Source organism: Oncorhynchus kisutch, linkage group LG24, assembly GCF_002021735.2.
Source record: "Oncorhynchus kisutch isolate 150728-3 linkage group LG24, Okis_V2, whole genome shotgun sequence".
Lineage (NCBI taxonomy): Eukaryota > Metazoa > Chordata > Actinopteri > Salmoniformes > Salmonidae > Oncorhynchus > Oncorhynchus kisutch.
This window is the reverse complement of record NC_034197.2, coordinates 23,933,528-23,955,742: the sequence shown is the minus strand read 5'-3', so window position 1 is coordinate 23,955,742 and position 22,215 is coordinate 23,933,528. Positions and strand designations below refer to the sequence as shown.

The 22,215-nt window shown below is 43.3% G+C and overlaps 1 protein-coding gene across 1 annotated transcript in view; it reads right to left on the bottom strand.

Moving 5' to 3' along the window:
- Window positions 1–20,894, bottom strand: part of LOC109869868 (transketolase) — a 28,704-nt gene extending 7,810 nt beyond the window's left edge. Inside the window, exons 1-6 of the mRNA XM_020460156.2 lie at window positions 20,531–20,894; window positions 18,667–18,784; window positions 17,102–17,215; window positions 12,647–12,744; window positions 322–513; window positions 86–204 (exon numbers count right to left, since the gene is read on the bottom strand). Coding sequence (XP_020315745.1) covers window positions 86–204; window positions 322–513; window positions 12,647–12,744; window positions 17,102–17,215; window positions 18,667–18,784; window positions 20,531–20,637 — 748 coding nt within the window. The 5' untranslated portion in view covers window positions 20,638–20,894. The remainder of the gene's footprint in view (window positions 1–85; window positions 205–321; window positions 514–12,646; window positions 12,745–17,101; window positions 17,216–18,666; window positions 18,785–20,530) is intronic.
- Between the last annotated feature and the right edge of the window lie 1,321 nt (window positions 20,895–22,215).

The window sequence follows — 22,215 nt, the reverse complement described above, 5'->3', positions numbered from 1 at the left end:
TCTGTACTAGTGTATCAGTACATGAACCTATAGAGGAGCATGGGATTGGGTACCTGTAGAAATGTGTGTGTGTTTCTGTAGGTACCTGAGATTCCCTTGCCCTTGATGGTTTTGGCAATGATGGCGGTGGGCTGGTGACGGGGTTGGCTCAGAACCTTGGTCAGCTCCTCCACACTGTGCCCGTCCACAATGATGGCATTCCACCTACACACACACACTTAATTTACTGGTGCCAATACCTGGTGGGAGTAATTTACATGCTCAGGCCCATAATCATGGTCTCTAGGCCACACATTTTCTAGGCTTTCTCCCAGTACCCACCCAAAGGCCTCGCAGCGTTTCTGGTACTTCTCCACATGGTGCTGCAGGGGAGCCGGGTCACTCTGACCCAGACGGTTGATGTCCAGGATGGCCACTAGGTTGTCCAGCTGGTAGTAAGAAGCGAAGGACATGGCCTCCCACACAGAGCCCTCAGACATCTCCCCGTCACCCAGCAGGCAGTACACATTGTAGCTACAGAGGGAAAAACAGACAGACAGACACAGACAGATAGACAGACAAACAGGGGCAATTAGAAGCATGCAACATCACAGCAGCCAAGCTTTCATAAAAAGTAATAAACAAGTAAAGTTATGACTAATATAAATGACTAATCCACAACTTTCAATTCATTGCCACCTAATGGCTAATGGGATGAAATGCAACACAACATCAGCAGAACAATAATAATAATCTCTTCCTCACAATTGCCTCCCCTCGCAGAATAACATTTTCCACACAACCCCCTCCCTTCATCTTCAAAATGAGCCTCCCTCCCCGCACAGAGCGAACAGGAACAGTTGACCCCACCCTTGGCTCGGAGCTCCAATCATCCTGCATGGTAACAGGGTCTGACAGCTTTCCACTCAAATAGACATTGTCATTAAAGCGAGAAGATAGACTGAGACATGGCACGCATTCCGGGCCAGACCGCCTGGGGAAAAAACATTCCAGAGCCCAGAGAGGGATCCACAAAACACCTGGTCCAGATCCCCCTTAACATCCCCTCTCCTGGTTATCTCGCCACAGCACCTCTCACTACACAAAGACAGACTTCCCTGCACCAACACACTGTTTAAACCTCTGAGCTGCAATTCAATTTGAATCAAATTAACACAATCTAATAGGCTCCATGATGTTATATGATACAATATCAGTGTGTTGACTGACTGCTTGCTATAACGTGAGTTGATGATAATGGTGATTATACAACTCATTAATTAGATGGTAATGAAGGGCAAAAGTAGAAATCTAAATATGAATGGATAAATGACTGTTCTGTTGCTGTGGAGGAATGACACTGTTTAAAGAGCTATTAAGTCAAAAGCTGTGATGGAGTAGGGGATCTGAGGTATCCCTTCAAATGTGCATACCGGTGAGTGTGTGTGGCTTAAAACAACACACACTGGGGAACGTATCCTACACATTCTGAGGGATTACTGGGCTGCTGCAGGTCTAAAGCACTGGCCGGATGAGGCCGGGCTTTGGGTGCCGCTCGTGACATGTGCCAGGATAACCATGCAGTTTAACCTATAATTTAACCTTCTATTTAAAACAGGTACACAATTGAGATGAACCAATATTCATTCATTCACTCTCTCTAGGTGAGAATATTATAGAGGTGAGAAGAGAACACATCATACTGACACCTCACATGGAGCCCTCAGGCTCATCTGGCTTACATAGAACCAATGAATGGTAAATGTCTTAAAACCACCCTCCTGAACCTGCGCCAAATTGTTTTACGTTCTGCTTCGATTTGGTTTAGCTAAAGCATGGATAATCATATTCAAACTCTCCATTTACTAAATGAAATAAACAGTGAATTAAACAGGGTACTGTAAGCGTGCGGCTTTATTAAAGCTGTAATGTGGCATTTCCTCCTGCTAAGTGTATCTGACACATTCACTCATTCATAGAACACTTTATCTGGGACCCTGGCCTATGCATGTAGGGCTGTGGATGTTGGGGTCACCGACTGCAATAGGAAGATTGCTTTAATTAAAACAGTCATACATACAGACAAGTCACAGTTGGGGCTGGATGCTACAGTAGCTCACTTTGACAAGCTGTTCTGAGCACTGGAGCACACTCACTCACTAATTACTCATTCCCAGAGAGACACACTCAATTCAATTCAAGGAGCTTTATTGGCATGGGAAACATATGTTAACATTGCCAAAGCAAGTGAAGTAGATAACATACAAAAGTGAAATAAACAATAACAATGACCAGTAACACATTACACTCACAGAAGTTCCAAAAGAATAAAGACATTACAAATGTCATATTATGTCTATATACAGTGTTGTAACGATGTGCAAATGGTTAAAGTACACAAGTGAAAATAAAAAAACATAAATATGAGTTGTATTTACAATGGTGTTTGTTATTCACTGGTTGCCCTTTTCTTGTGGCAACAGGTCACAAAATCGGGTTTGTTTTCAAATTCATTGTGGATCTGTGTAATCTCTAATATGGTCATACATTTGGCAGGAGGTTAGGAAGTGCAGCTCAGTTTCCACCTCATTTTGTGGGCAGTATGCACATAGCCTGTCTTCTCTTGAGAGCCAGGTCTGCCCACGGTGGCCTTTCTCAATAGCAAGGCTATGCTCACTGAGTCTGTACATAGTCAAAGCTGTCCTTAAGTGTGGGTCAGTCACAGTGGTCAGGTATTCTGCCCCTGTGTACTCTCTGTTTAGGGATAAATAGCATTCTAGTTTGCTCTTTTTTTTTGTTAATTCTTTCCAATGTGTCAAGTAATTCTATTTTTGTTTTCTCATGATTTGGTTGGGTATAATTGTGTTGCTGTCCTGGGGCTCTGTGGGGTCTGTTTGTGAACAGAGCCCCAGGACCAGCTTGCTTAGGAGACTCTTCTCCAGGTTTATCTCTCTGTAGGTGATGGCTTTGTTATGGAATGTTTGGGAATCACTTCCTTTTAGCAGGTTGTAAAATGGTAATGTCTCTTTTCTGGATTTTGATAATTAGTGGTTATCGGCCGAATTCTGCTCAGCATGCATTATTTGGTGTTTTACGTTGTACACGGAGGACATTTTTGCAGAATTCTGCATGCAGTCTCAACTTGGTGTCCCATTTTGTGAATTCTTGGTTGGTGAACGGACCCCAGACCTCACAACCATAAAGGGCAAGGGGTTCTATAACTGATTTAAGTATTTTTTGCCAGATCCTAATTGGTATGTCGAATTTTATGTTCCTTTTGAAGGCATAGAATGCCCTTCTTGCCTTGTCTCTCAGATTGCTCATAGCTTTGTGGAAGTTACCTGTGGCGCTGATGTTAAGGCCAAAGTATGTATTGTGTGCTCTAGGGCAATGGTGTCTAGATGGAACTTGTATTTGTGGTTCTGACGATTGGAACTTTTTTGGAACACCATTATTTTGGTCTTAATAAGATTTACTGTCAGGGCCCAGGTCTGATAGAATCTGAGCAGACAATCTAAGTGCTGCTGTAGGCCCTCCTTGGTTGGAGACAGAAGCACCAGATCATCGGGTGATGCAGCCTGTTCTAGTGCCCTCGCCAATTCATTGATATGTATGAGGGTGGGGCTTAAGCTGCATCCCTGTCTCACCCCATGGCCCTGTGGGAAGAAATGTGTTTTTTTTGCCAATTTTCACTGCACACTTGTTTGTGTACATGGATTTTATAATGTTGTATGTTTTCTCCTCAACACCACTTTCCATCAATTTGTATAGCAGACCCTCATGCCAAATTTAGTCAAAGGCTTTTTTGAAATCAACAAAGCATGAGAAGACTTTGCCTTTGTTTTGGTTTGTTTCTTTGTCAAGAAGGGTGTGCAGGGTGAATACGTGGTGTGTCGTACGATAATTTGGTAAAAAGCCAATTTGACATTTGCTCAGTACATTGTTTTCATTGAGGAAATGTAAGTGTCTGTTGTTAATGATAATGCAGAGGATTTTCTCAAGGTTGCTGTTGACGCATATCCCACGGTAGTTATTGGGGACAAATTTGTCTCCACTTTTGCGGATTGGGGTGATCAGTCCTTGGTTTGAAACATTGGGGAAGATGCCAGAGCTAAGGATGATGTTAAAGAGTTTTAGAATAGCCAATTGGAATTTGTTGTCTGTATATTTTATTATTTCATTGAGGATACCATCAACACCACAGGCCTTTTTGGGATGGAGGGTTTTTATTTTGTCCTGTAGTTCATTCAAGGTAATTGGAGAATCCAGTGGGTTCTGGTCGTCTTTAATAGTTGATTCTAAGATTTGTAATTGATCATGTACATGTTTTTGCTGTTTGACCTTTGTTATAGAGCCAAAAAGATTGGAGATGTGGTTTATTCATACATCTCCATTTTGGATAGATCATTCTTTGTGTTGTTGTTTGTTATGCGTTTTTCCAAATTTCCCAGATGTGAGAGTCTATGGATTCTTCAATTACAATGAGCTGATTTCTGACATGCTGTTCCTTCTTTTTCCGTAGTGTATTTCCTTATTGTTTTAGGGATTCCCCATAGTGAAGGCATGTGTTTTTGGTTGGACAGGTTTCTCAATTTCTTTCTTAGGTTCTTGCATTCTTCTTCAAACCATACAGTTGGTGAATGCAAGCATTTCGCGAAACCGGTCCTCAAAACCTAATGTCTACCTGGCCCACCACTCCACCCTGGACTTGAATAGCCTTTACATCCAGGCCCACCTCTACAAGGTAGCAATCACAAATTAAGCCAGGACGTTACCCTCAACCATAGCCCCAGCATCTCACAGAGGAGCAACAGAGTAACGGACACCCCTCCCAGACCAGCAAGACCCCCTCCTGAAGGACCAGTGCTGAGAGAACCCACGCCAAGAGGACCTACACCCAGACCACAGCATCACCAGCCAGACACCAACCAGCTAAGACCACCCCAAGCAAACCCTGGCCACACCTTATATAGGCGCCTTCATATCAGACCTATGCCCCTTCTGCACACCCCATGGCCCCCACACCTGCGGCAAGGAACTCAACAAAACAGCAGAACATACACCCTGGCAGTGAGCAGAGCAACAGGCCCAAACCCCAGTATTACACCCGCCCAAGTCCCATCCTGCAACCTAAGAGGTACAGTGCCTTGCGAAAGTATTCGGCCCCCTTGAACTTTGCGAACTTTTGCCACATTTCAGGCTTCAAACATAAAGATATAAAACTGTATTTTTTTGTGAAGAATCAAAAACAAGTGGGACACAATCATGAAGTGGAACGACATTTATTGGATTTCAAACTTTTTTAACAAATCAGAAACTGAAAAATTGGGCGTGCAAAATTATTCAGCCCCCTTAAGTTAATACTTTGTAGCGCCACCTTTTGCTGCGATTACAGCTGTAAGTCGCTTGGGGTATGTCTCTATCAGTTTTGCACATCGAGAGACTGACATTTTTTCCCATTCCTCCTTGCAAAACAGCTCGAGCTCAGTGAGGTTGGATGGAGAGCATTTGTGAACAGCAGTTTTCAGTTCTTTCCACAGATTCTCGATTGGATTCAGGTCTGGACTTTGACTTGGAATGTGGCAAAAGGTCGCAAAGTTCAAGGGGGCCGAATACTTTCGCAAGGCACTGTATGTATCAGATGCTCAACATGCTACTACCTACTATGATGGTCAGGGCCTAAACCACACAAAAACAACACTAGACACTATGGAACACAAAGATTTTACTATTTCATCCTGGAATATACAAGGTCTGAGGTCATCTGCCTTTCGCCTAAATAGCAGGAACCTAGACTTCAAAGAAATTGGAAATACAGACATTGTTATCCTACAAGAAACATGGTATAAAGGAGACAGACCCACTGGTTGCCCTCTAGGTTACAGAGAGGTGGTAGTCCCATCCACCAAACTACCAGGTGTGAAACAGGGGGTATGCTAATTTGGTATAGAAAAGACCTAACCCATTCTATTAAATTAGTCAAAACAGGAACATTTTACATCTGGTTAGAAATTAATAAGGAAATGAACAACAGAAAATTGTCCTCATGTGTGTGCTACCTATATCCCCCCAATAGAATCCCCATACTTTAACGATGACAGCTTCTCCATCCTAGAGGGGGAGATCAACAATTTCCAGGCCCAGGGACACGTACTAGTCTGTGGTGACCTAAATGCCATAACTGGACAAGAACCTGACACCCTCAGCACACAGAGGGATAAACACCTACAGTGCCTTGCAAAAGTATTCACCCTACTTGGCGTTTTTCCTATTTTGTTGAATTACAACCTGAAATTTACATTGATTTTTATTTGGATTTCATGTAATGGACGTACACAAAATAGTCCAAATTGGTGAAGTGAAATGAGATTTTAAAAAACCTTGTTTTAAAAAATGTAATAAATTATAAACGGAAATGTATTCACCCACTTTGCTATGAAGCCCCTAAATAAGATCTGCTGCAACCAATTACCTTCAGAAGTCACATAATTAATTAAATAAAGTCCACCTGTGTGCATGATCTCAGTATACAGTTGAAGTAGGAAGTTTACATACACCTTAACAAATGCATTTAAACTCTTTTCCCAATTCTTGACATTTAATCCTAGTAAAAATTCCCTGTCTTAGGTCAGTTAGGATCACCACCATATTTAAAAATGTGAAATGTCAGAATAATAGTAGAGAGAATGATTTATTTCAGCTTTTATTTCTTTCATCCCATTCCCAGTGGGTAGGAAGTTTACATACTAATTGAGTGTATTTGGTAGCATTGCCTTTAAATTGTTTAACTTGGGTCAAACATTTTGGGTAGCCTTCCACAAGCTTCCCACATGTGGGTGAATTTTGGCCCATTCCTCCTGACAGAGCGCATGTAACGGAGTCAGGTTTGTGCTCGCAGACATTTTTTCAGTTCTGCCCACAACATTTCTATAGGATTGAGGTCAGGACTTTGTGATGGCCACTCCAATACCTTCACTTTGTTGTCCTTGAGCCACTTTGCCACAACTTTGGAAGAATTCTTGGGGTCATTGAAGACCAATTGCGACCAAGCTTTAACTTTGTGACTGATGTCTTGAGATTTGTCATCTGGGATTGATTTGCACTTCTCGGACCAAAGTACGTTAATCTCTAGGAGACAGAACGCGTCTTCTTCCTGAGCGGTATGACGGCTGCGTGGTCCCATGGTGTTTATACTTGCGTACTATTGTTTGTACAGATGAACGTGGTACCTACCTTCAGGCGTTTGGAAATTGCTCCCAAGGATGAATCAGACTTGTGGAGGTCCACACATTTTTTGCTGAGGTCTTGGCTGATTTCTTTTGATTTTCCCATGATGTCAAGCAAAGAGGCACTGAGTTTGAAGGTAGGCCTGGAAATACATCCACAGGTACACCCCCAATTGACTCAAATTATGTCAATTAGCCTATCAGAAGCTTCTAAAGCCATGACATCCTTTTCTTGAATTTTCCAAGCTGTTTAAAGGCACAGTCGACTTAGTGTATGTAAACTTCTGACCTACTGGAATTGTGATACAGTGAATTATAAGTGAAATAATCTGTCTGTTAACAATTGTTGGAAAAATTACTTGTGTCATGCACAAAGTAGATGTCCTAACCAACTTTCCAAAACTATAGTTTGTCAACAAGAAATTTGTGGAGTGGTTGAAAAAACTAGTTTTAATGACTCCAACCTAAGTGTATGTAAACTTCCGACTTCAAATGTATATACACCTGTTCTGAAAGGCCCCAGAGTCTGCAACACCACTAAGCAACGGGAACCACCAAGCAAATGGCACCATGAAGACCAATGAGCTCCAGGTCAGGGACAAAGACCAGGTCAGGGACAAAGTTGTGGAGAAGTACAGATCAGGGTTGGGTCACAAAAAAATATCTGAAACTTTGAACATCCCATGGAACACCATTAAATCCATTATAAAAAATTGAAAGAATATGGTACCACAACAAAACCTGCCAAGAGAGGGCCGCCAACCAAAACTCACAGACCAGGCAAGGAGGTCGATAATCAGAGAGGCAACAAAGAGGCCAAAGATAACCCTGAAGGAGCTGCAAAGCTCCACAGTGTAGATTGGAGTATCTGTTCATAAGACCACTTTAAGCCGTACACTCCACAGAGCTGGGCTTTAGGGAAGAGTGGCCAGAAAAAAGCAATTTATTAAAGAAAAAAATAAGCAAACACATTTTGTGTTTGCCAAAAGGCATGTGGGAGACTCCCCAAACATACGGAAGAAGGTACTCTGGTCAGACTTAAATTGAGCTTTTTGTCCATCAAGGAAAACACTATGTCTGGTGCAAACCCAATACCCCTCCAAGAACACCATCCCCACAGTGAAGCATGGTGGTGGCAGCATCATGCTGTGGTGATGTTTTTCATCGGCAGGGACTGGGAAACTGGTCAGAATTGAAGGAATGATGGATGGCGCTAATACAGGGAAATCCTTGAGGGAAACCTGTTTCAGTCTTTTAGAGATTTGAGACTGGGACGGATATTCACCTTCCAGCAGGACAATGACCCTAAGCATACGGCTAAAAGAAACACTTGAGTGGTTTAAGGGGAAACATTTAAATGCCTTGGAATGGCCTAGTCAAAGCCAGACCACAATCTAATTGAGGATCTGTGCTATGACTTAAAGATTACTGTACACCAGCAGGAACCCATCTAACTTGAAGGAGCTGGAGCAGTTTTGCCTTGAAGAATGGGCAAAAAACCCAGTGGCTCTACAAAGTATTGACTTTGGGGAGGTGAATAGTTATGCACGCTCAAGTTCTGTTTTTGTCTTATTTCTTGTTTGTTTCACAATAAAAAATACATCTTCAAAGTGGTAGGCATGTTGTGTAAATCAAATGATACAAAGCCCCCCAAAATCTATTTTTATTTCAGTTTGTAAGGCAACAAATTAGGAAAAATGCCAAGGGGTGGGGGGTGAATACTTTCGCAAGGCACTGTACCTGGAGGAGACAGCAAAAGGGCAAGAGGGTAAGTAATAATATGGGGATGAGGTAGTTCGGTGTGCTATTTACAGATTGGCTGTGTACCAGGTACAGTGATCGGTAAGCTGCTCAGACAGCTGATGCTTAAAGTTAGAGAGGGAGATATTCCGAGATTTTTGCAATTCGTTCCAGCAGCAGAGAACTGGAAGGAAAGGCGGCCAAAGGAAGTGTTGGCTTTGGGAGATGACCAGTGCAATATACCTGCTGGAGCGCGTGCTACGGGTGGGTGTTGCTATGGTGACCAGTGAGAGCTGAGATAAGGCGGGGCTTTATCTAGCAAAGACTTATAGATGACCTGGAGCCAGTGGGTTTGGCGACGGATATGTGGTGAGGGCCAGACAACGAGAGCATACAGGTCGCAGTGGTGGGTAGTATATGAGACTTTGGTGATAAAACGGATGGCACTGTGATAGACTACATCCAGTTTGCTGAGTAGAGTGTTGGGGGCTATTTTGTAAATTACATTGCCGAAGTCAAGGATCGGTAGGATAGTCAGTTTTACGAGGGTGTTTGGCGGCATGACAGAAGGAGGCTTTGTTGTGAAATAGGAAGCCGATTATAGATTTAATTTTGGATTGGAGATGCTTAATGTGAGTCTGGAAGGAGAGTTTACAGTCTAACCAGACACCTAGGTATTTGTAGTTGTCCACATATTCTAGGTCAGAACCGTCCAGACTAGTGATGCTAGTCGGGCGGGAGGGTGTGGGCAGCAAATCGGTTGAAGAGCATGCACTTAGTTTTACTAGCATTTAAAAGAAGTTGGAGGCCACGGAAGGAGTGTTGTATGGCATTGAAGCTCATTTGGAGGTTTGTTAGCACAGTGTCCAAAGAAGGGCCAGATGTATACAGAATGGTGTCGTCTGAGTAGAGGTTGATCAGAGAATCACGAGCAGCAAGAGCGACATCACTGATATATACAGAGAAAAGAGTCGGCCCGAGAATTGAACCCTGTGGCACCCCCATAGAGACTGCCAGAGGTCCGGACAACAGGCCTTCCGATTTGACACACTGAACTCTATCTGAGAAGTAGTTGGAGAACCAGGCGAGGCAGTCATTTGAGAAGCCAAGGCTATTGAGTCTGCCGATAAGAATACGGTGATTGACAGAGTCGAAAGCCTTGGCCAGGTTGATGAAGACGGCTGCACAGTACTATCTTTTATCGATGGCGGTTATGATATCGTTTAGAACCTTAAGCGTGACTGAGATGCACCCATGACCAGCTTGGAAACCAGATTGCATAGTGGAGAAGGTACGGTGGGATTCAAAATGGTCTGTGATCGTTTGGGTCTAGTGTGTCACCCACTTTGAAGAGGGGGATGACTGCGGCAGCTTTCCAATCTTTGGGGATCTCAGACGATACGAAAGAGAGGTTGAATAGGCTAGTAATAGGGGTTGCAACAATTTAGGTGGATAATTTTAGAAAGAGAGGGTCCAGATTGTTTAGCCCAGCTGATTTGCAGGGATCCAGATTTTGCAGTTCTTTCAGAACATCAGCTCTCTGGATTTGGGTGAAGGAGAAGCAGGGGGGAGGGTAGGGGTAGCCAGGAGGAGAGCATGGCCAGCCGTGGAAAAATGCTAATTGAAATGATTGATTAGCGTGGATTTAATCGGTGGTGACAGTGTTTCCTATCCTCAGTGCAGTGGGCAGCTGGGACGAGGTGCTCTTATTCTCCATGGACTTTACAGTGCCCCAAACTTTTTGGAATTAGTGCTACAGGAAGCAAATTTCTGTTTGAAAAAGCTAGCCTTAGCTTTCCTAACTGACTGAGTATTACGCTCTCAGAGAGTTCAATCAGTCCACTGACACTCCTATCAGATCACATCAAAAGCACACTCTACTAAACAGTACATTTGACCTCTCAGCTTCCTTATTAAATAAAAAAATTGCAAGCAGACAACCTAAGAAAATTAACAACAATGACAAATGGTTTGATAAAGCAAACACCATTGTATATACAACCGATATTTATGTTTATTTATTTTCCCTTTTGTACTTTAACTATTTGCACATCGTTACAACACTGTATTTAAACCTAATAGGACATTTGAAATGTCTTTATTATTTTGAAACTTCTGTGAGTGTAATGTTTACTGTTAATTTTGATTGCCAACGCAAGTGAAATAAACAATATAAACGTGTTTCCCATGCCAATAAAGCCCCTTAAATTGAATTGATATTTAATTGAGCGAGAGAGCGAGAGCGAGAAAGAGCGGGATATGGTAAGAGAGTGAGCGAACGCGAGAGAAAAGGCGAGCGCGAGAGAGAGCAAGAGAGAGCAGGAGAGAGTGAGAGCGGGAGAGAGTGAGCACGAGGGAGAGAGACAGCGGGAGAGAGTGAGCGCGAGGGAGAGAGAGAGCGGGAGAGAGTGAGCGCGAGGGAGAGAGAGAGCGGGAGAGAGAGCAAGAGAAGCAGGAGAGAGTGAGAGCGGGAGAGAGAGCAAGAGAAGCAGGAGAGAGTGAGAGCGGGAGAGAGAGCAAGAGAAGCAGGAGAGAGTGAGAGCGGGAGAGAGAGCAAGAGAAGCAGGAGAGAGTGAGAGCGGGAGAGAGAGCAAGAGAAGCAGGAGAGAGTGAGAGCGGGAGAGAGTGAGCGCGAGGGAGAGAGAGAGCGGAAGAGAGTGAGCGGGAGAGAGGGCGAGCGAGCGGGAGAGAGAGCAAGTGGGCAAGAGCAGGTGAGAGTAGGCGAGAGCGTGCGAGTGAGAGAGAGAGTGCAAGGAAGAGAGAGAGAGCAAAAGAGAGAGGAGAGCGCAAGGGGAAGTAGTGAGAGAAAAGAAGAGAGGTGAGGTTAAGAGCAAGAGAGGGAGAAGATGGCGGCTCTCTCGCAGCCCTGATTATTAGAGCAGAAGAATTGACTGAACACAAAATGCAGAGAAGGGGCAACCAACCCATCACACATATACATTATAGTCAGACTGCTCTGTTGTATGGACCAAAAATGAAACCAGAGAATAGCAACAACAAAAATCACAGTATCTCTAATAAACCATTTTAAAGTACTTCCCTAACACCAAAGTACAGCGCAGCTATCCTACTGTTATATATTTGTATATGGATTCAGATATGAAGGTGAATCTGCTTGTCATATGCAGATTGCCATAGACAGTATTCCAGGCTCCATTGTTTGCCAGTGTTGCCACGTGGCCATTCTTGAACAGACCTCGTTTCTCACAACAAAGACGCTGGCTTCCATACCATATTCAATGATGAAACAGCCAGCCAGCCTGTCTCCACGACACCACATACAAGATCAGCTATGGCTGTCAGCCTGCGTCTACTCTCCTGACAGGAGGTGAAACATCAGATCTTCTTACTGTTTGCAGTGTGCACCATGAGTATAGATGTGTGTATTGTGTACATGCAAGCTTAGTCTATGAATGGGTCTCTTTATGCCTATGTGTTGGAAAGTATCACTGTGTATGTTCATAGTAGGTGTGTCTGATTTATCTAATTGCACATATTTCCTTGTGCATACTCCCCTTTGTATATTCCCAATGCATGTAATTATTTGTGTTTGTGTGTTGGTCGATCTGTCTGTGTTCTGGTTTAGCCAGACAGCGTACGATCACACAACTAAAGCATGAACTTAGAAGGGTGTTAAGCATCTAATGGAGTCATGTGCTAAACTCCATATTATGTGCTTGCGTGCGTGTATGGTATTTCACCTGGCCTTGTCAAAGTATTTCCCAGTGTAGGCCATCCCACAGGCAGCACCCAGACCCTGTCCAAGAGAGCCGGTGGCCACATCCACAAACTGCTGCTTCTGTTAACACACGTAAACATACACAAATGTTAAGACACTACACAAACACGTCGCAGCACACACAACATGCATAAACATGCATTACACCATCAAACACACATTACACAAACTCATCAAACATTATGCAAATTATACAGTTAAACATTGCACAGACATCTATTTGCGAACAAAGACGAACTACTCAGTCATAACACACCCACATTCAGTCTCTGGCATACACATGACCTTCACAATCATATACAAATCAAATGTTATTTGTCACATGCACCGAATACAGCTGGTGAAGACTTTACTGTGAAATGCTTAATACAATACAATTAAATCCACAAGAATGGAGCTACAGTATATAGAGGGAGTACCAGTACCAGATCAATGTGGAGCTATATAGAGGGAGTACCAGTACCAGATCAATGTGGAGCTATATACAGGGAGTACCAGTACCGGATCAATGTGGAGCTATATACAGGGAGTACCAGTACCAGATCAATGTGGAGCTATATACAGGAAGTACCAGTACCAGATCAATGTGGAGCTATATACAGGAAGTACCAGTACCTGATCAATGTGGAGCTATATACAGGGAGTACCAGTACCTGATCAATGTGGAGCTATATACAGGGAGTACCAGTACCTGATCAATGTGGAGCTATATACAGGGAGTACCAGTACCTGATCAATGTGGAGCTACAGTGCCTTGCGAAAGTATTCGGCCCCCTTGAACTTTGCGACCTTTTGCCACATTTCAGGCTTCAAACATAGAGATATAAAACTGTATTTTTTTGTGAAGAATCAACAACAAGTGGGACACAATCATGAAGTGGAATTACATTTATTGGATATTTCAAACTTTTTTAACAAATCAAAAACTGAAAAATTGGGCGTGCAAAATTATTCAGCCCCTTTACTTTCAGTGCAGCAAGCTCTCTCCAGAAGATCAGTGAGGATCTCTGAATGATCCAATGTTGACCTAAATGACTAATGATGATAAATACAATCCACCTGTGTGTAATCAAGTCTCCGTATAAATGCACCTGCACTGTGATAGTCTCAGAGGTCCGTTAAAAGCGCAGAGAGCATCATGAAGAACAAGGAACACACCAGGCAGGTCCGAGATACTGTTGTGAAGAAGTTTAAAGCCGGATTTGGATACAAAAAGATTTCCCAAGCTTTAAACATCCCAAGGAGCACTGTGCAAGCGATAATATTGAAATGGAAGGAGTATCAGACCACTGCAAATCTACCAAGACCTGGCTGTCCCTCTAAACTTTCAGCTCATACAAGGAGAAGACTGATCAGAGATGCAGCCAAGAGGCCCATGATCACTCTGGATGAACTGCAGAGATCTACAGCTGAGGTGGGAGACTCTGTCCATAGGACAACAATCAGTCGTATATTGCACAAATCTGGCCTTTATGGAAGAGTTGCAAGAAGAAAGCCATTTCTTAAAGATATCCATAAAAAGTGTTGTTTAAAGTTTGCCACAAGCCACCTGGGAGACACACCAAACATGTGGAAGAAGGTGCTCTGGTCAGATGAAACCAAAATGGAACTTTTTGGCAACAATGCAAAACGTTATGTTTGGCGTAAAAGCAACACAGCTCATCACCCTGACCACACCATCCCCACTGTCAAACATGGTGGTGGCAGCATCATGGTTTGGGCCTGTTTTTCTTCAGCAGGGACAGGGAAGATGGTTAAAATTGATGGGAAGATGGATGGAGCCAAATACAGGACCATTCTGGAAGAAAACCTGATGGAGTCTGCAAAAGACCTGAGACTGGGACGGAGATTTGTCTTCCAACAAGACAATGATCCAAAACATAAAGCAAAATCTACAATGGAATGGTTCAAAAATAAACATATCCAGGTGTTAGAATGGCCAAGTCAAAGTCCAGACCTGAATCCAATCAAGAATCTGTGGAAAGAACTGAAAACTGCTGTTCACAAATGCTCTCCATTCAACCTCACTGAGCTCGTTTTGCAAGGAGGAATGGGCAAAAAATACTGTCTCTTGATGTGCAAAACTGATAGAGACATACCCCAAGCGACTTACAGCTGTAATCGCAGCAAAAGGTGGCGCTACAAAGTATTAACTTAAGGGGGCTGAATAATTTTGCACGCCCAATTTTTCAGTTTCTGATTTGTTAAAAAAGTTTGAAATCCAATAAATGTCGTTCCACTTCATGATTGTGTCCCACTTGTTTTTGATTCTTCACAAAAAAATACAGTTTTATATCTTTATGTTTGAAGCCTGAAATGTGGCAAAAGTTCGCAAAGTTCAAGGGGGCCGAATACTTTCGCAAGGCACTGTACCTCTTAGGTTGCAGGATGGGACTTGGGCGGGTGTAATACTGGGGTTTGGGCCTGTTGCTCTGCTCACTGCCAGGGTGTATGTTCTGCTGTTTTGTTGAGTTCCTTGCCGCAGGTGTGGGGGCCATGGGGTGTGCAGAAGGGGCATAGGTCTGATATGAAGGCGCCTATATAAGGTGTGGCCAGGGTTTGCTTGGGGTGGTCTTAGCTGGTTGGTGTCTGGCTGGTGATGCTGTGGTCTGGGTGTAGGTCCTCTTGGCGTGGGTTCTCTCAGCACTGGTCCTTCAGGAGGGGGTCTTGCTGGTCTGGGAGGGGTGTCCGTTACTCCGTTTTTGATTTGTTAAAAAATGTTGGAAATATCAAAAAAATGTCGTTCCACTTCATGATTGTGTCCCACTTGTTGTTGATTCTTCACAAAAAAATACAGTTTTATATCTATGTTTGAAGCCTGAAATGTGGCAAAATGTCGCAAAGTTCAAGGGGGCCGAATACTTTCGCAAGGCACTGTAAATACAGGGAGTACCAGTACCTGATCAATGTGGAGCTATATACAGGGAGTACCAGTACCTGATCAATGTGGAGCTATATACAGGGAGTACCAGTACCAGATCAATGTGGAGCTATATACAGGGAGTACCAGTACCAGATCAATGTGGAGCTATATACAGGGAGTACCAGTACCTGATCAATGTGGAGCTATATACAGGGAGTACCAGTACCTGATCAATGTGGAGCTATATACAGGGAGTACCAGTACCAGATCAATGTGGAGCTATATACAGGGAGTACCAGTACCTGATCAATGTGGAGCTATATACAGGGAGTACCAGTACCTGATCAATGTGGAGCTATATACAGGGAGTACCAGTACCAGATCAATGTGGAGCTATATACAGGGAGTACCAGTACCAGATCAATGTGGAGCTACATACAGGGAGTACCAGTACCAGATCAATGTGGAGCTATATAGAGGGAGTACCAGTACCAGATCAATGTGGAGCTATATAGAGGGAGTACCAGTACCAGATCAATGTGGAGCTATATACAGGGAGTACCAGTACCAGACCAATGTGGAGCTATATAGAGGGAGTACCAGTACCAGACCAATGTGGAGCTATATACAGGGAGTACCAGTACCAGACCAATGTGGAGCTATATAGAGGGAGTACCAGTACCAGACCAATGTGGAGCTATATACAGGGAGTACCAGTACCAGATCAATGTGGAGCTATATACAGGGAGTACCAGTACCAGATCAATGTGGAGCTATATACAGGGAGTACCAGTACCAGACCAATGTGGAGCTATATACAGGGAGTACCAGTACCAGATCAATGTGGAGCTATATACAGGTAGTACCAGTACCAGACCAATATGGAGCACAGGGAGTACCAGTACCAGATCAATGTGGAGCTATATACAGGGAGTACCAGTACCAGACCAATGTGTAGAAGTATAAGGTATTTGAGGTAGATACTTTTCACAAAACACACCACACACACACTTCCTCTCAAACACACTTCCTAAACATACACATTCATTCAGTGCTCATGGTAACTGATCAACAGGGCAAATCAATGTGTAAGTATTAGGTGAATAGGCACTGAATCTTAGTTGAGGGAATCAGTGGGCTACTCACGTGTGTGTGAACAGAGCATGGCATTACTGTGTATTCAGACACAGGGCCTGGGGCCACCTGTCTCTGTCACACAAACACATCTTTGTGACATACAGTCTACACCACAGTACATAGTGGTTATTGTGTGCTCAGACTTCCTCTCTCCAACAAGGGAATACCAGTGCCCTGAAAAAGGACATGTCTGGCTTTGGAAATGAGGACAAATTTGACCCTGTTAGTTGTATTTCATAAGAGACCACAGGTAACAAGCGGTAGTGGATGAACAGGTTTGTGAGGAACAAAGGGCTAAATATAAACCAGGCTTGTGGAAGAGTGACACTCTGGGTTAATGGAGTTAAGAGGTTATTTGTGGACCAAACAGGGTTGTGTCTTGTGGATTGATGGGTCACTTCCTATTCCTGTTCTTACCGGCACAGGATGTCCCTCCAGGATGGAGTCAACCTTACGGAGGTTGAGCAGCTCGCTGTCCTTCAGGTAGCCTGCCTCAGCCCACACTGCATACAGCACCGGTGCCGCATGACCCTGGAGGAGAGAGAAAGAGCGAGAGGGACACAGAGAGAGAGAACGGTCTCACAGATACAAGTCACTCTTAGACTTCATTGAGTAGTAGAAAGAGCCTTTGTTACCATCACACACAGACATGACCACATTCAGACAGAACATACACAACAAACCTTAGCTAATGCAAGCACACTTCAATAATTTACGACAACCACCTTTCATAGCAGAGCTGTTATTCCCTATGTTACACTCTCACATACAGTATCACACTTTGTGCCTGGACTAATTTCAGTTCTGGGATTGGGAACATTATCCCAAACCTTCTTCCTTCCCTCCAAATGAATTAAGCTCCAGTAGTCTCAATAGGATTACGTCCACGCCTCCCGGTCGGTCTCCTAAAGCAGTGGTTCCCAAACTGTGGAACTCAGTCAGGCTTTGAATTTACTCTTGAAAGTTGTAATAATAGAATGCACAAGGTGCCATTTCAAAAGTGGTTAGTGCAACAGCAATATTCCTCGTCATGTCAATCATAGAGAGCTATTTATAACTTGTCAGAAATGTCCAGTTGACCATCTAGCTCATGTCAGCTAACGTTGATGCGGGATATTCCCCAATGATGAAAGGGGGGCATGAGTGAAAAGGTTTGGGAACTGTGGCCCTAAAGAATCCCAGGTCCCAGATTACAGGTTTACTCTACATTGGGCCTTTAACAACTCTAATCATATGGCTGGTTCTTCCCAGCACAGACTGGCCAAAGCAATCTGACTGGTTAAAATCCTATGAATATACAACTGTCCGTCCCATTCATCAGGTTGTTTTTTGAAAATGGTATTAGTTTGATACAATGCCCTAGTGCTTGCTAAGGGCCCTAACCACTCTCTCAATCTACGGAACAATCTGGCCTTAATGGCCATGTACTCTTATAATCTCCAGCCGACACAGCCAGAAGAGTACAGGCCACCCCTCAGAGCCTGATTCCTCTAGGTTTCTTCCTAAGTTCCAGCCTTTCTAGGGAGTTTTTCCTAGCCACTGCTTCTGCGTCTCCTGCTCTCTGGGTTTTAGGTTGGGTTTCTGTATAATCACTTTGTGACAACTGCTGACGCAAAAAGGGCTTTTGATTGCTTGACAGACAAACTTGATTAAACTGTATCTGAGGCCGAGGAGGCCATTAGGGAAGATGCAGGGCTGCTACAGTAGGTCTGACCTTAGAGGTGAACATGGATTTGGCTGACAGGACTGATTAAGGCAGGGGAATGAGACTGGTACAGCATTTTTTTAATTGTTCCCCTCTAAATCAGGGACTGATTTAGACGTGGGATACCAGGTGTGTACAATTCATTATCAGGTAGAAAAACAGCAGGCTCCGGATCCCGTAGAGTAAGAGTTGAATACCTCTGGTCTCTAGACCATAGAAATATAATCCCCATTCAAGTCAATAATAATGATATTTCTAGACAGGGTTAGAGTGGTACCTTGGAGAGGACGAAGCGGTCATTGTTGATGTTGCGGGGGTCCTCAGGGCGGTACTTCATGGTGTTGAAGAAGAGCACAGACATGATCTCTGCCACACTGCAGCATGATGTGGGGTGTCTGGAGGGCAGAGGACAGGACAGGGAGTCAGACCAGGGCTCTGACTGACACATACACACACCTCCATGCGCTCAGGACACTGCAGTGTAGAGCAAGAAAGTATAAACACACACACTCGCCATAAATGATCTACAATCAGTTTACTATAGACTATTTCATTGCACTCCCATATATTCAGTAGACACACACACAAAGTACTGAACAGACACTGTCCTGTGATGTCATTATAGGAAACAAATCCATCTTTAATGGAACTTGATCATTCAGACCTGAACGCTGATATTCATTCTTCATTTAGTGCAGGGGCTGGCCTATATTAGTCTGTCTGCCAACTGTAAACTTTGTGTTGTGATAAAGCTTTAACACTCAATGCATGTGAAACGTGTTATTTTCGCTCTTTTGCCTTTGACTTCACATTAGTGAATTAATTCACAACAATCAATCTGCTGTCTGTTAGATAAGGCCGACCCTCTTCCGTAAATTCAGTCAGGGTTAGACAATTCCTCAAGCAATGAGCTGGAGGACAGCATTGTGATCATTCCATTGCACTTTAAAGTTGTATTATAGCAGACCACAAATACACTCCTTTCTCCTTCATTGTCAAAACTCCATGCTTGAGGTTAAATGCAAAAGATATCAATATTTAAACAGTTTAAAAAAATAATCTATAACATATGAGATTCCAAACAGAGCATGCCTGTTGTAATATGTCACAATAACACAGGTGCCTGGTACCCACCAGAAACGGAAACGTTTTAAAATCAACCTGAAACGGAAAGGTGGTCAAAAAAGACTCAATTAAATGAAATGTTGATTGGATGAAATAAACAATGATCAGGTGAAAGAATGAACACATAAAAAGGTATAGTTTAATTGTGCCTTGGACTTATTTGTTGAGGTGGAAGTATACACATTTATTAAAACTCCATGCTTGTATCCTCAGACATTGTGGTTATTATGCGTCAATAGCATATTTTATTTGAGCTGTTAACTATACTGTAATAAAAAAGGAAATAAGAAAAAGGAATTAATTAATCTCTCAAAATATAAAGAATATTTATTCTACCCCTATACCAAGGACAAGCCTGAAAAATATGAATAGAAAAGGGAGTGATTGCCCTGGTCGCGGTGGCCTGACTTATCATCAGCCAGTCGCAAATCGTTCCGCTCTGCGAAGATGATGGCCACTGGAGGCTGAATTTACTCAGGAGCACCAGGAACGAGCGCGGTCTCTTTAGTTGCGGCGAAAGCGGGTCCATTCCACATACTCAAAAGCCCACGTCGCCACCACGCGTAAAGACCCATTCTTTACGGAATCATTATGAATGGGTTTGCTCTCAAAAAATGCACTCAAAAATAAATGGGCATTAAGATACTGTACAATCGAAAATAATGCACCTGCTTCGAGTAGCCTAGTCTATTAGAACGTGCGAGGCTACGACATTATTAACAAAAGTTCACAATGTTATCTCTGCATATTTTATCTATATGGTATCTGCATGGTTTACATCCCACATTTAAGACATGTCGATGATTAATGCCAAATGGATGGCATTGAAAGGGTAGAATTAAGAATAGCAGTAGCCTGTTCTGGAACAATGCGTAATATGCGCATAAAATGGGCATACGATGTCCGAGCCATGGCTATTACGCATGTAAACCCATCACATAGCCTGCACGGATGGACACCTCATATTACAAATGTATTTTTCTTTTGAATTGAAAGCATTGAAGCATGGCGCTTACCCGCTGCCTGCAGCAGTTGTAGCCTTTATAGAGTTGATCCTGAGCCGGTTGGCTACGTTCCGAAGTGCCTGCAGAGTCTGTTGGTCGGGTTTGTGATAGTCCTCCATCTGTGCGCAATTCTGTCAAAAATACACTTAAAAAATAAAATACTGTACGAACAATGTCAGGGTCAAGACTGTGAAATATGTGCGGGGGATAGAGGCAGAGAGAATGACAGAGAGAGGGGCGTGTTAGTAAACCTATGATTGAATATGGCTAATCTAGAGCAAAAAGGAGATTGACAGCACACGGGCTCAACGAACACAGAGAGGTAGGGTGCGTATGTAGCAGCGCAAAGTATGCTACATCCCAAACAGTTACGCATGGACGAAATGGGGGAGGCGGAGTTGCCAAGGCCAAGTGGATTGGACTTTAACTGCCACGCCCCCGTCGCCACTACGCGTCACAGGCCTCCCCACACTGTCGCTCCTACGGAAGGGCCAGGGGACAGCAGGGGGCCGGCCATGTTGAGATGTAGAAGGCTACTCTCTGCTAGTGCTGTCAAAGACCAGGGGAAAGTGGATGATTGCATACAGGTCTACTGTAGGTCATTACCTATAATATGTTCTCCATTGGTACAGTAGTTGTTGTTGGGGAAACAGCCAACTTCTACAACTCTACACATTTTGACAAGGGGCAAAGAGAAACATTTTATAATCTCATACTATTCTAAACATTTTGCCATGAGACTGAGAGAAAATGTTCCAGATTTAAAGCACATTTCCTGCAATTGTAAACATATTGTTATGCGGCAGAAAGAAAATGGTGCAATTTTATAGCTAACCTCGTGCTATTCTCGCAGTTTTAATGCTAACCTCGTGCTATACTAGCAGTTTTAATGCTAATTTCCTGCTATTCTACATGTTGCCATTCTTGTCATTCTATTTGTATGACATGTTCGATACTATCTGGGGAGAAGGGGGTGTTTTTTTTAAATGGCATATTTTAGTAATTTTTTTAGGGCTGTGTGGTATATAAAGTTAATTAGGTCTATTCTATCATGGGATTAGAACTCCAGTGCTAGGGTTGTTAAGGATGGATAGGGGAGGGTTCACAAATTACACTGTACTAATCTAAAATAATTATAATCTATACTCCCACAGCATTGACCTGACTCATTCAAATGCACTACACAACTGCACCAGCCATAACCAAAATCTGCCAACTGGCACCCCGGATGTCCACGCTCACTCTCTTCATCTTTTTGCTATGCGAAATGGGGAAGAACCTGTGAACAAAAGTGGCACCATGTGCTGATTGAAAATGTGGCCACCACTATACAGTATAAAACAAAGGCTGGAAGAATGGGGCATACTGGGAATAGTGTGGTAAAGAACACTGGCATCTGGCGACTGGGACAGACATTGAGGTAGGAATGTAATTTTCTGAAGAAAAACGAAATAAAGTAACCTTGCTGCCCTCTATTGGCTTATTCAAGATATGCCTTGAACTGCATCTCAATCATCCAAAATGGCCACCTCTCCTTGTCTCCATCTCTCCAAATGCTATGACACCAGGGGTGCATCTCAATAGTCCAAGGTGGTTTCTTCTCATTTCCTTTCCTTCATTCTCACTGACATGAAAAACTGGTTAGATTACAGCGGATGCAGAGGGAACGAGGAGAAGAAACCACCTTGGAATACTGA